This window comes from Dermacentor variabilis, chromosome 6, assembly GCF_050947875.1.
Source record: "Dermacentor variabilis isolate Ectoservices chromosome 6, ASM5094787v1, whole genome shotgun sequence".
Classification (NCBI taxonomy): Eukaryota; Metazoa; Arthropoda; class Arachnida; order Ixodida; family Ixodidae; genus Dermacentor; species Dermacentor variabilis.
The window spans coordinates 129,699,346-129,714,149 of record NC_134573.1 but is presented as its reverse complement, the minus strand read 5'-3'; the positions used below and the strand labels follow the sequence as shown (position 1 = coordinate 129,714,149).

Genomic DNA, 14,804 nt, shown 5'->3' with positions numbered 1-14,804 from the left:
CAAATATTATTATTATACCACAAGGAGTCACGAAGGTAGCCAAATTACTTTCTCGCTTTGTAAGTGGCACTTGCAATATCCCAGCGCCAGTTCCAGTGTAGAAACGTACTTTGGTTTGCTTACTTTCTCTAGGCATTCCTCTATGTGTAGTATAGGGTAGGCTTTCGTCAATCTGGTAGCGTTCAACTTACGGCGCAATCGATACAAGGCGACGGGTCCTTGCCGTTTGCTTGTACGAATATCATCGAGGAAAGAAATTCGCCTTCACGAGTCGATTACATGTAGTGCCAGCATCTGTTCAACTGAATTTCTCATCAGTTTTTCTTGTCGGCGTGAACATCGATAAGCCTTACTTCTCGAGGGGTCTTTCGACGTTAACTCGATGTCGTGAGTCATGAGGCTGGTGCGACCAGGCACTTTAGAGAACACTTGTTAACACACAGTTATTAAGCTTTTCAGATCGCTTGCCTGGCTCTCGTTCAGGGAGGCAAGGTCTACGGTGACGGCAAAAATTTCTTCCATCAAAAGCGAAGCTGAGTCTCGGGCCACTTGCCTTCCACTTCCTCTCTAGCATTTAGCAGCATGCTTACGACACATGTTTGCTCTATGTACAGCTTCATTAAATTGCAGTGGTATATGCTAACTTCCTTTCTGCGCCCAGGCATTTGGACTGCATAGGTAGTTTCGGCTAGTTTCTGCAGCACACACGTTGGGTCTTCTTAATGTACTTCCAACTTGCTCGCTATTGATAAGCGCAACAACAGCACTTCCTGGCCCTCTTTCAAGCTCCGGATGCTACTGTTTTTGCCATAGCACCTCTTCGCTTTCCCCTGAGCCTTCAGCGTGTTAGACTCAACTGTAGAGTCCGTGTATCATGTGATCGCTGCAGCAAGTAACACACGTACTCGACTACCATTGCGTCGCCCTCCTGTTCTTCCCAATTTTCACCGAGACGTCCGAGGGGCGAACGCAAGGCTGTTCAGTACACCAGCACTGCCAGCCTAAAACCAGTTGGCTAACGCGCTACCGACTGCAAAGCGAACGGCGTGGCAATGAGTGCGACGTCCCATTCCTTTTTCTGTTCGTAATACAAAGCATGCTAAACGCGTTTCATTGTGGAATGGGATATTTCCGCGCTATTGCGCATGGTGAATCGAGCTGTGGCATATCTTGATGCCGCGCCTGTTTAGGAACGTTGTGGCCAGTTCGCTTGTGGAAACGCTACCGAGATCCGATTGTAGTTCGCTAGGGAACGCGACGCGACTGAATATTGAAAATAAGGCGTCCGCAACTTTTGCTGACGAATGTGAACAATCAAAGTAATAACATAATACATAGGAACAACTTTACACTCAAACCAATATGGATTGAAAGAATAAACATTCATATATAAAGCTTTAAAATGTTTCAACGTCTAAAAACAGCATCACAAAATAAAAAATTAGCGTCATACAAGTTGAATAAATGTAAACTTCAAGAAATCCTTCGTGAACAAATTACCCAAAACAGAAAAGTCCGTGTACTGGACATTACGATATATCGCTGAACTTCTTTAATTGCCCAGGTAGGTATATTAATTTAATTGGTCTCGTACGTATGTAAGATCGTTGCTAGCAGGAATTCCAAAGTTTGATTGTCATATTTAGTTCTTGTTCGAAGAATTGTCCACTCCTCAGTGCACCTGGTACGAAATACCTTTTTCCTTTGATGTTATGAGAGCAGGGGATTTCAGACACTGTGTCATTGCTGGTGGCAAAAATCCAATGTAAAGTAGATCCTCGGTAAACGGAAATCGCTTAAACGGAATTGCCGGTTAGCTAGAACAACAGCCTCTTATTGGTTAGTTTTGTATTTAAATAACACAAAAATACTTTCTTTAATCGGAACCAAAATGTTCGCAACTTTCAGTAAACGGAACAACAGACGCAAGCTCTAAATTATCCTCTAAAGGCCAATGTGTGTATTTTCTTTTGCGACTCCTGCCATCTATGCTGAAAGCCATCCTTAAAAAGCAGTGGCAATAACTCAAGCAAGGAAAAAGTCGATAGATATTTAATGCATAGCCCGTGCAATCCGGACAGCTTGGCGGCACCGCCACTCGCCCCATGGACGGCCGAAACTGAAATTTCGGACACCTTACAGCACGCCGTTCGATAATTTGCATGTCATGAGCACGAACTCGTCAGCCCTTCGAGTCGAGAAGGAATAGAGATGTTTTTGCTTTGACATGTCGCCGATGCTTCCTCTAAATTAAAGCTAGCGAAGACTAAAAACTGGCAATACAAAAGTTGCCTATACCACACTCATCCCGTGGTACAACCTAGCTTCTACATTCATGTCCAGAAGTGTTAAGAGGGTATATGACACATGGCGCTCATCCTCTGTACATCTATCTCAGAAAAGGGAACTCCTTTTAATGAGGACATATTTTTCCGGTACATTAAAGTTCAGATTAACGAGGTTCTGCAGTAATAAAGTAGACGATATTGCAATGTAGCGGCAATACGAATTATTATTGCGAAGCATTCTTGGCGAACTTCAAGCGTTTTCGGTCGGTCGGTCGGTCGGTCGGTCGGTCGGTCGGTCGGTCGGTCGGTCGGTCGGTCGGTCGGTCGGTCGGTCGGTCGGTCGGTCGGTCGGTCGGTCGGTCGGTCGGTCGGTCGGTCGGTCGGTCGGTCGGTCGGTCGGTCGGTCGGTCGGTCGGTCGGTCGGTCGGTCGGTCGGTCGGTCGGTCGGTCGGTCGGTCGGTCGGTCGGTCGGTCGGTCGGTCGGTCGGTCGGTCGGTCGGTCGGTCGGTCGGTCGGTCGGTCGGTCGGTCGGTCGGTCGGTCGGTCGGTCGGTCGGTCGGTCGGTCGGTCGGTCGGTCGGTCGGTCGGTCGGTCGGTCGGTCGGTCGGTCGGTCGGTCGGTCGGTCGGTCGGTCGGTCGGTCGGTCGGTCGGTCGGTCGGTCGGTCGGTCGGTCGGTCGGTCGGTCGGTCGGTCGGTCGGTCGGTCGGTCGGTCGGTCGGTCGGTCGGTCGGTCGGTCGGTCGGTCGGTCGGTCGGTCGGTCGGTCGGTCGGTCGGTCGGTCGGTCGGTCGGTCGGTCGGTCGGTCGGCGGTCGGTCGGTCGGTCGGTCGGTCGGTCGGTCGGTCGGTCGGTCTGTCCTCCTACTCCTAGGTGCTGGCGATGCCTATACCAACTTGAGGCGTCTGTTACAGGCTCGTCTTCGCGATGCCGTCGCGGTCGCTGCATCGTCGTCATTCCAGCTTCGTCATCGGACTCTCATCTCTGATTCTCGCCTACTAGCTGCGCTCGAGGCAGGTAGCGGGCGTCAGAAGTTTCGGGCATCTCGACTGCGTAACACGTCGGGTGGTGGTTTCCACCGTAAGAAAATGCGATTCAAAAGCAAGTTTCCCCCGAGCGGCGATTTGTTTTTGCCTCGTAAAATGGCTCGTAGCCACGAGAGGGATTGGCCACACTGGACTGATTGAAAAAGTACACCCAACAAAATACCAAAAGAGGTAAAAGGCAAAGATTCAAAACGAAGCTTTAGCGTTGATCCCCGATCGCCGGACATCAATGCGCCTCCTTCTCGTTCTTCCCCACGCTCGCGCCGTACTCTCCAGGCACTTCTTTTGACTCTAACAGGGAAGATCTGCCGCAGCTTCGTCAAAAAGTGCGTCAAATCACACTTTGCTTTCCTCGGGGGTTTACTTGAGCAGCTCGAGGATGGCGCACTGCTAAGGTACCACGGGGCACAAAGGAAGAGGAATGTGTTGGCAATGATAGAACAACTAGGCAAGCCCGCGCTCGTTCTCACCCTCAGCATGTCCAAAGTCCACAAGTGAAAAGAGCTGGTCGGGGCAAACTACCGCAGGGTTGACGCCATAGCCAGCTAACTACAATATGCTTCGCCTAACTTCGATTGCCACAGTACGTGAAATCTGCATAATTTTATAGCAAACAAAAAGAAAATTCAAGAGACACTTCGGTGTCTACGTGGATGAATGCGAAAGCATTGCGACCACCGGGCAATGCACAGACATTGTGCCACAACGCAAGGTCGAGGGTTCAACTCCTAACAAAGGTGATGGGCTCGAGTGCCTTAACTCTTTCTTAATTCACTGTGCCCTAATTAACGTCGCCTTAATACCAACGGTGGTAGGCTCGACACCCACCGGAGGTCTGGGTTCGCGTGCCTTACTTAACTATATCCTCATTACCTGTGCCTTAATTAACTTCGCCTTAACAACAAAGGTCTCAGCTTCGACTCCCACCAAAGGTCGAGGGTTTGTAGCCCTTTTCGACGATCGTTTGGTCAGGCCAACAATGCTGGATTTTCCGCCGCGTGAAACATTTAATGCTTTCGCATTAAAAAAATCCGCAGTGCTCTGTAATTAATACAAGCAATATGTCTCACTGCTTTCTTTTTACAGAACTAAGAATCTGTTAAAATTCGTTAACTGTCGTGAAACCATCGCCATCGCCCGTATTCTGTTGACGCACACAGGCTCTCGTCACACACACAACTGCTCGCTTTACGCGAACGCTTTGGCCCATCCGGCAACTCTTCGAAGAAGTGCAAATGATGCTTGACAGCCAGCCAACTGCAATATGCTTCGCATAACAGTGCTTCCTCCGGTGCTTGGGATCTGCGTGGTTTTTTTTTTCATCTTTTAAACGATTCGTCTGTATACCACATCGAACTAAAATGGCGCAACAAGCTTCACAGTGCGGTCCACTGTCAAAAATAACAGACGAGCGAAAAGCACGTGTGAATGCTTTCCCTCTTGCAAATGTGGGAGTGCCGAGCTGTGCAGCTGGTGACTTGTCGTTATACCCTTGCCACGCGGGCAAACTAGAGCGCACTTTCTTCGCCGCTAGTGTCATTCGCAGGCTGCGGCGAATGACACTGAACACTGAATGAACGAGGCTGCACACTTCGCGGCGACGAAGTGTGCAGCCTCTTTAGCAATGAGCAAAAACGAGTAAAGTAGTATAGGAGTAGCTTTTAACAACGTAGTTTTAATTGATAACGGTGCAAGGTAATAAAATTTGCCACACTGCAAAAAAATAAAACAGCAAAAAACTACTCTCGCTCTTGGACTGTTTATGACCGCGCACTTGTTTGGCAGAACGCGTCGTTTGGACTGGTACTGGTCAAATCTTGTCTTGTCTTGGCTCGTGATAATTAATCTTGTTATTGAGGTTGCAATGAATGGCTTGACTTGCACATAAGTTGATTGTAAATCATGTTTCTAACAATAACAAACTGTTTCTGTGCACGCATATTTAAGTGACAAATACATGTTTCGCCTTCTGACTGTCGATTTTTTTGAAAGAACACTTTTCTTTCTCCTGTAGCAGCACACCGCCAAAATGAAACTAAGCGCGCTGAAGTGCACTTGGTCAAAATACACTTTAGTTTGCCCGCGTGCCAGAGGTATTAGAATGCGGTGGAGTGAATCTTTCTACAACCCCGTGCGGTGCATTGTCATACGATACATTCGACTGGTTCTCAACGTGCTCCGATATAGTTTGCAACAGAGCCTACGAGACTGCGTCATGGGCGGTGTAACACTGTAATTACCGCATAAATCTGTCGGTTGCGTAACGCATACAATCCCGTGGATGCGCACGTCGCTTCAAGTGTCACTGCTGATGTTTTCACACCCCTAAAGATATAACGCAGAACGTTGATCACTGATTTTTTTTTTCTCTGAAGCAACCGTTCAGTGAAGAATAACATCGTTGTAAAAGCTGCAGAAAGGCGTATTAAACGTTGAATGTGGCGTAATAAGTAATAAATTAATTTTCTTAGCAATTGTGCAGTTGCATATTGCGGGGCAGAAATCGGTCTCTGCAATTACTTTTTCAAATAAAGTAGTTGTAATGGAATCGGTTATTATTGATGTTCGGTATTAGGTCCAAGCGCGATCACATGGTGGCCTCGCACCGTATGCTGTGGGTGCGAGGCTGAGCCGAGGACGGTAGCTCGATCTCGTGCGCGCAAGGGAGGAAGGCGGGGTGGAAGCGCGTCGTCTTCCGTCACGCGCAAGGCACCGGGAGGCGGGGAGGGGAGCCTTCTACTCCGGTGGCGGCTGCGTATGGCGCGGCCGCGCGGGCCCTATTTTGAGAGCGATCTGCGATGGGTACAGAGCATAGGCGCACCGAGGCCCGTTACCTTCGTGTGCGCTGTGTTCTCGCCGCTTATAGTTGGAGCGACAGGCAGGCATTCGACATGACGCTCGCTGATGCTTCCGCTTTTCCTCCCGCCGGCGTTTTTGACAGCGAGCGTTCGGGGTCATCGAGTGGGATGTGTTCATGTTTGCCTGGGCGCACGTGACACCATGCTTGTTAAGTTAGTAAGCAGCATTTTTTTTTCTTCAGCGCGTATAACTCTAAACCTGACAAGGCTGCGTTTATGCAAACGAAGTTCACAGTCCATAAAAGAATGACAACACCTTCGTTAAAAAAGGAAGCGTGTTCAGTTTAAGTGATGCACTGCCAGAAAAGTGAGCACGCACACGACAGAGCAGAAAATAACGGTGGCAACGAAAATGGCGAATGGATACAATACAGTATAAGCAGAGCAATATACTGCAATGAGACTTGGCAGAAATTAGCGTAACGCAGTACAACTCAAATGCATAGCGCAATCTTTCTCGACATACGATAAATGGTGTCTAATGAAAACAAATTCTGGCGGTCGCTTCTAACGCCCTTAATGCGCAATAAAAAGAGAAGAAAAGGACGCGTGCACCTGAGCGGGCCCTCGACTGCGCTGATGGGTGAAGTGTTCTTGCGAGGTGCATTAAGCTGCCATTTTTGCAAGTTTCTTTATGTGTGCTTGCAACACAGATGAGTTCCGATGTCACAATCACTAAGTGCACTTCGCTTCACGCGCATACGTTTGTTAATGTGTTGCCCGCCAAGCGCCTTGTGTGAGCCTTTAACTTGAAAAGCAGCGGCAGACGTGGAGCAAGTGCGTCGCCCAGAATACCATATTCTCTGTATAGTTAATTGTGCAAACGCTTAAAAATAGAAAAGCAATACAAATCTCGTCACCCGTAAACACGAAACACGAAACGCCGACCTATGATGTCCACTCACGTGCCGAGAAAGACAAGACGTTCAGACGTTAAGAAATAATAATATAAAGTGTGTAAATCCGAATCTTCGAGCTTTCAGCACTGTACCTTGGACACCTGTCTTTGATGATGTCGAATAAATGTTCATTCGATTTCCGTATGCAAGCGAGCAGTAAATTAACATACGTGAAACTTACACCCCGCACCGTCAAAAGCAAGGAAAAAAAAGAGGAATTAAGATACGAAAAAATAAAAGAAGTTCACTGCACGCGTTCGCTTAAAAGAAAGGACACCTTTCCTTTGGGTTCATGGGCGTCTTGTCAGCGCACTTGAAGGCATAGGCGAATTTGCGCGACTGGCGAACGGGCACATTACAATCGTCGCCGTTGCTGCCCACGGCGCAGGTCATGAGGCAGTAAGTCATGAAGAACACTTGGTCGTCACTGTACTTCTCCAGACCCTCGAGTCGGAAGACGTCCACGGTGCGTTCGCCCTTGACGGCCTCGCGGAACGCCGCGTACGAGGTCCTCAAGCCCAGTACGAGCAACCACAGCGGGCTGGACCGAGCGGCGTCTTGGCCGGGGCGAGACGCGCCCGCTTTGAGGCCGCACTCGACGCGCTTTTTGTAGGCGTCACCGCCCGAGCTCCACCACGGAGATTCCTCTCCTTTGTCGTACATGATGCCTCGGTCGTCGAACGCCCGAGCCATGGAACTGGCCAGCAACGTGCCCAGCGAGCCGTACGTGATGGCGAACGAGCCTTCGGCGTGGAAGAGCGGCGGCTCGAGCGCCCCGACGGCGAAGTGGACGCTGTTGTAGTAGTAGCTGTACGAAGTTGCCACGTGACCGTCGCCCAGACTTTTGGAGAAGGTGGTGACGAAGTCGTCCGAGTTCACCTTCTTACGAAATGCCTTGGCTATGTTGATGAAATTGTCGAAAAACGATTCGGTGCTTTTCGGGAAATCCTTGTACAACTGACCTATCGTGAAGTTGGAAAAGAACTGGCTGCCGGGTAGAGAGTCGAGGTCCAAGTCTTCCGACATCTTAGCTTTCAGCTTTGTCTTGACCGAGTCTTCAATCCATGTCGCGCCCGCAAAGCCTTTTTGGTACTGGGTTTTGACATTCTTGAAGACGGATTCCAAGTAGCCGCGCACTTGTTCTCGAAAACGTACATGCAGGTGACGGGTCGAGATAGCCAGGCCGAACATGGCTGCCACTTGGGCCAGGCAGGCAGTCTTTCTTTTCTCCGCGAGCTCAACGTCAGTGCCTTCGTAACGCAAACGCGGCTTTCCGACGATTGTCCAAAGGGTCATGCGGAGAAGCGCCCACGCGATGCCCAACCGGAGCGACTCGTCATCCATACTTTCCAGCAGGTGTTCGACGTTGTCGAGTATGTCGGAGTGCTGGACCAACACGACGTCCTCGGGTCGCCAGGCGAGATCGGGAAAGAACATTTCATTCACATACAGTAGCCACTTGTCTTTCTTAAACTCCGTACGTTCGTCAATTTCCTTCAGCGTCCTCCTCTTCTCATCCCTAGCGTCTGGTGTGAAGCTCAGGGTTGCGTTGACCACAGCTAGGTACGCATCCCTTATCTGCGTCAACTGCTCGGGTGTAGGCGCAGGGGCTTCTAAGTACTCGAGGTGTTTTGTGACCGACCGGGTCATTTCATCAGCCGTCTCAAGCGCCCACTTGGGGTTCAACAATCCTTGCTGGATGAAGAGCGCCCTGGGCCTGCCCTTGTACCCTGGCATGGCGCGTATGTTGAATATCAAGTTGACGTTCCAGTTAACGGTCAAATTTATCAGCACCTTGAGAGGGGGCACGGACACATTGCTATTCTCGGGCCATTCCTCGGGCCATAAGAGGCCGAGATCTCGCTTGAACTGCGCGAACTTGCGTACCTCCTCCTTTAACGAAGTGTCGGAGTGCTCGGCAAGGCAGCTCTGGAAGTACAGCTGCGCAATAGGAAGGTCGGAGTCACTGGCTTTCCTCTCCAGTTGCTGGACCGCGATGTCGAACGAGCGGGCAAAAATCTGTTCGATCATGGAACGCTGGCTGCCGGCGGGCTTCCACGAGCCGCACGAGAAGCTGTAGAAGTCGGAGCACGGCTGGACCGAGGAGTTCATGGCATCCTTGAGCGCCTTTGCGTGCTCTATGCATCCCGGCGTTGTGCACGTGCCCACTATTGGAGCATGCAACCACCGGCTGAGCAACGTCACGCTGGTAAGCACCACGAAACAGCCAAACGCCAAGATTGCGATGACGGGCACCAACGTTGCCTTCGCTGGAGCCGGAGGTGCTGTAGGTGGCTGCACCTGAGCGAACGGTGAGAAAGCAAGGCAACCTTACCAAACAAAAGCACAAATCAGGCGCCGGATGATTATAAAACACAATTGCTTAAATAGATACTAAAGACAAATGTTAGGTCAGGCTAACGATATAGATTAGTGTTCCGAGGAGGGCTAGATGCGTCACTTTAACCGAGGAAAAAGCTCCCGTTTGATGAGGTGTGAACTTGGGACAGGACTGCAAACGTAACTGTGAAAACATGTCGTCGGATCCCGTGATGTATAGTGTATCGCTTGCAGCCTGTAAACTACGGATAAGAGTGTACAACAATTTCTCACGCAGAATTTTCACATCAAAGACTCACACAACTCACATTCTTTCACACAACTCACATTCTCTCCACATTGGATATGCTGTTTGCGAAAGTGTAGTGCCTAAATATGTAAATACCGGGGGAAAACACAAACAAAACAGGTTCTCGCTTGTTCTGTGTTTTTTTTCAGCAAATAACTACATTCAACATTTCATATGAATCACAAAGCGTTATTGAGAATGTTCTGAAGAGTCCAGGTGGTGCACGCGCAAGAGCAGTTTCCTTAAAGGGCCCATGGGCCCCATAGAAAATTTTGGTTATACGCTGGAAGTTGTTACGTGTCCTCTAGGGAGCGTTCTGCCTAATTTTTTTTTTTCAAATCGGCTCCGTTAATAGCCGAGATAGAAATATTTCAGTGCCGCGAACCCATGATTTCAGCAGGAGGGCTCCACCGCCAAGCAAAACGCTCTCTCCACTCGCCCCGTCTAGCCTTCGCGAGCGAAATTCCTTCCCCGCGTTCTCCCGTACCAAACCCGCGTGACGTATACGTCACAGGCCCCACCTTCATTTTTTCTCTCCTTGCTTTTCTTTTTTTTCTGCTCTACGCATTTTCGCTGATCCCTCCACGCGCGAGGTCTCGTTCGCGCAGCGCACCACGTTGCGCGCTGTGCACAAGGAAGCACGACTAGCGGTATAATTCAGTGCTACACGAATAAGAGGTAGAACAGGCGAATCGCAGAGCGTGATCACGCGCTGGAACACGGTAGAAAATTGAAGAGTTTCGGTACCTCCGCACGTGACCGCACGATCGTGAGAACAAGCTGACGAAGCGCAAGTACATCTCTCTTGCTTCGGTGCGAAGTAAAACAAAAAAACAAAAAGAACACGCAGACATTCCGTTTGTGTATTTTAGTATTTCTCTAAACCTCAAGTCAAGCAACAGATAACACAAGTAACAGATGTTGCCTTGAATAATTTTCGAAGTCACCTGTCACCACGAGCTACGTCACACTGCGGACACGATTACGAAGGCGCAGGAGCCCGGCTGCGTCACCGTCCCTCTCCGGGCGGATTCGCCGCGAGTGAAGAGGGAAACGGCGTTCAGATTGAAGTTAGGATGGATAGTTGTGCCTGTTGGTTAAGCATGATCTGAAGAGAAGGCGCGACAACGACGGTCGACGAAGAGGGAGCACACAGGGCGCCACATCCAACAATGTTTAATCATCAACACACGCCACTATATTATACAGGGAGCGCAATCACAGTTTCTCAGTGCGCGTTCGCGTTCAGGTAAAGCAGTTCTTTGCATGACAGGCACCAATGGGGTTCGACTAATAATTGAGGCCAAAGGGATCATTGAAGCAGGTGATAACATCAATGTCACTGTCACGCAAGGAACTGCTGTGTGTGTGTGTGTGTGCGTGTGTGCGTGTGTGTGTGTGTGTGTGTGTGTGTGTGCGTGTGTGCGTGTGTGTGTGTGTGTGTGTGTGTGTGTGTGTGTGTGTGTGTGTGTGTGTGTGTGTGTGTGTGTGTGTGTGTGTGTGTGTGTGTGTGTGTGTGTGTGTGTGTGTGTGTGTGTGTGTGTGTGTGCGCGCGTGTGTGTGCGCGTGTGTGTGTGTGTGTGTGTGTGTGTGTGTGTGTGTGTGTGTGTGTGTGTGTGTGTGTGTGTGTGTGTGCGTGTGCGCGTGTGTGTGTGTGTGTGTGTGTGTGCGTGTGTGTGTGTGTGCGTGTGCGTGTGCGTGTGCGTGTGCGTGTGCGTGTGTGTGTGTGTGTGTGTGTGTGTGTGTGTGTGTGTGTGTGTGTGTGTGTGTGTGTGTGTGTTCTTTCGTCCACCGTCGGTGTCGCGCCTTCTCTTCAGTTCAGATTGAAATTTCAGGCCTTTCCGCGGCGAATAGCAATGTAATTCTTTGCAAACGATCGTTGACGTGCATTGTATGCTGTGCGCATGTCAGCTCAAGATGACCAGACCTGGTGAGGGGAAAGCAATGGAAGGCACTGCTATGGGAGCATCTAAAGCTAAATGTTAAAAATATATTGTTGGTCTCTGTCTCCCGTTTCCAGTCGTGAACCCAATTCAAACTCGTTTGGTCCAGGACTGCGATGTGACACTCATGCAAAGCAGGTGTATTCATTTAGCTGTTACAAGGTATTTTCTTCAATTAAATGCTCACACCTTTCACATGTCAGCTGATACATAAACCCCAAGAGCTTCCTATTAGCTGCAAATGAAAACTCAGTTTGGGAATGTGCGTAAGGCCCTCAAGACGGATAAGCACTTGCAGTGCAAATCTGTTCCGACCAGTCGCGTTCGTTTCTCTCAGGGTTCGCCGTTTTCTAATGTTCGAACGATCGCCACAGGTAGTTGAGATAATGTGTGAAGGTGAGATTACTGAGCATCTTGGGGGCCACAAAGCCGATTAGTCCTTGGAACCGAAAAATCATATGCCAATGTGGGCCACTGCTATCAGCGACAGCTACCTTCACAGTTGGTTATCATGAAGCGCGAAAAACTACAAAAGTTACAGGATAGCTACCTTCACAGTTGCTTATCATGAAGCGCGAAATAACCACAAAAGTTACAGCACAGCTTGGACAGACCGTTAGCACACACGCTGCAGTAGCCAGCGCACAGCACTCTCAGTTTACAAAGGCCTTCGTGTAAACTTCTGCAAAAGTCAGTTATGTCTCTGAGGATTCCAGCGCCAGGTAAAAGCCGCATTTAGAAATATGCCCTCAGCTAACATCATCCGTATGTGTCTATTACTACTTTTCTATCGTTCAAAAATTTGTTTTCCTTTCGTCCTTTTTGACTGCATGCGTTCAGCCGGCGCAATGGTTTTATGTGCTATTTTTTAATGCGATTAGCATTCTCGTGCTACTTCACGCAGTTCTTGCTCGAGGACCCGCCGTGGTTGCTCAGTGGCTATGTTGTTGGGCTGCTGAGCACGAGGTCGCGGGATCGAATCCCGGTCATGGCAGCCGCATTTCGATGGAGGCGAAATGCGAAAACACCCGTGTACTTAGATTTAGGTGCACGTTAAGGATCCCCAGGTCGTCGAAATTTCCCGTGTCCTCCACTGCGGCGTGCCTCATAATCAGGAAGTGGTTTTGGCACGTAAAACCCCATAATCTAATTTTTTGTAGTTCTTGCTCTAGGACCATCTGAGTACCTACCGCTTTCCCTGACCTCTTGAATAAAAAGGAAAACCTTCAAAACTTCTCCCGGGCAGCGCGGAATTGAACAACGCACGTCAGGCAAGTTCCTCTTACATGGGTTTGATTTCGCTGGGAATGTGTCGCTCTTCATTGAACCTGCTCCGTGACAACTTGGGTCACTGGGTGTCTGCCGCTGACCATGCGGCCAGCGTGGGAACGATTCACAGCTTTCACATGCTACGGCACGCCACGCATCTCTGAGGACACGCGCGGACTCATCGGCCGGCAGCGCCGTTAGAGGGAAGCGAGAGAGGAGCCCCGCTCTAGGCAGTATAATAGCAAGAGCTTGGCAGCGCAACCCATCGCCCCGTTCCAAAGGGGACGCTCATAACATCCATCCATCCATCTGCTGCTGTACACGCCTCATTTGACACGTTTCTCAGCTTTCTCGCGCACCGGCACGCTATGCATTTCGGAGGCCACCATGGCCTCCGAGATTTACTCCGGTCCGCGCGCGCGCTGCGGTTGATCTCGGAGGGCATAAGGCTACGCGAGAACTTTGAGGCTGCGCCGCTTGATGGCGCAGCATAGTCCACAGCGAATAAAACTCCTCAATTTTCCAAAAGTAGCGCCATTCTTAGATCTTCCCGCCACCCCCCTGCTCTCCCCGACGTTTTCTCCTCTACGCCTCCGGTCACCCCAGCCTCCTCCGCTCCCCCATTGACCAATCTGTGCCACGTGGAAGCAGGCGCCGCGCTTTTGTATATTTTTTTTCTTTCCAGCGCGCTCCGACCGCCATTGTTGGCCCTGCGCGACGAAAGTACGCGCAAACGGACTGATCGAGTGCGTCAGCGGAACAAATCGAGTGTGTTAGGGACGAGAACTTAATTGTGATGCCGTGCTGCTGCGCCTTCGGTTGCCGCAACCGACACAGCGACGGCAAAAGGCTTCTTTCTTCACCATCCGGCGAGAGCAACGCTCAAAGAAGTCTGGATACATAGGATCGGGCGGGCTGACTTCGAGGAAGTGGCAAAACACGCACGGCTTTGTGAAGTGCCATGGTTCCTCAAAGCCTCTTCTCTTGAGCCTAGCTCACGCCTGCCGCTTCGAAAAAGTGTGACCATGCTGTGCGTGCTTTTAGCGCGTTTGTGTTTACTTTTTTTTAAATGTGCTCTCTTTGCTTCGTGTAGTTTCGTCTTGCGGCGAAAGTGTACGCATCTTTAAAATAAAATAAAATAAAATCTTTATTCATGCTATGTTTTGAGCTCCACCAGAAGTTAGCACATTCTCGGCGCTTTTCAAGGCTTTCAAGGCTTTCAAGGCGCTTTCAAGGCGACTGAAGCTATGAGGGAGGTCGTAGTGGATGGCTCCGGATAACTTTATTTAGGTCGCCTGGGGATGTTTAACGTGCACTTTGATCGTAGTTGTACGTGGGCCGGTAAATTCCTCGTTGGCGTTTCGCAATTCTCGCGCGGGCGCGGTAGCGCGGCGCCAGAAGTTGGCGCCTCGGCGTGATTGTATTTCTATTTTATATTTTATTTACTAGTTGTAACAACGTGTCATTACCTTGATTTGGGCGAGTTGGCTTATCTTAACAGTTCTCATAAAAAAGCGCTAAACACGAAGATGCCAGTGCTGTCGTATGTGTTCTTTCGACTTCGCCTTCGTCTTTAGCACTTTTTTATGAAAACGTGTCATTATTTCGTATTATTGACGGCGCCTCCAGGGCACCAAAGCGGCAACGGGAACACTTGTAATGTCACGTGCTCTCCAGAGGCCTCTGTTAGCCGCTAGATGTGCCCTCCTGGAGCAGTACTTGTATAAAAAAAACAATCTATCGTCGCGATTACCAAAGCACCCCGCAACGAAAAAAGCGCCCCGTGACTGTTGCAACATACCGCGCCCCTACGAGGAGAATTAAGGAACATCAACGATTAATGAACAGCGGCTACTCGCACATTTTTGTGCAGGA

The 14,804-nt window shown here is 49.9% G+C and overlaps 1 protein-coding gene across 1 annotated transcript; it reads right to left on the bottom strand.

The window, feature by feature from the left end:
* Nucleotides 1-6,606: 6,606 nt before the first annotated feature.
* Nucleotides 6,607-13,318, bottom strand: LOC142586289 (endothelin-converting enzyme 2-like). The gene is made up of 2 exons (XM_075697536.1): nucleotides 13,289-13,318; nucleotides 6,607-9,389 (listed from the first exon to the last, which is right to left on the bottom strand). Exons 1-2 carry the CDS (start codon nucleotides 13,316-13,318, stop codon nucleotides 7,350-7,352), a joined length of 2,070 nt encoding a protein of 689 aa, XP_075553651.1. The 3' UTR covers nucleotides 6,607-7,349.
* Nucleotides 13,319-14,804: the final 1,486 nt, after the last annotated feature.

What these genes read in the sequence shown, in the direction of transcription:
- LOC142586289 (XM_075697536.1), bottom strand. Translation starts at nt 13,318, where the DNA reads ATGGTGGCCTCCGAAATGCATAGCGTGCCG. An exon ending in CCGAAATGCATAGCGTGCCG is followed by an intron (nt 9,390 to 13,288) that starts GTGCGCGAGAAA and finishes CCGTTCGCTCAG; the next exon opens with GTGCAGCCACCTACAGCACC.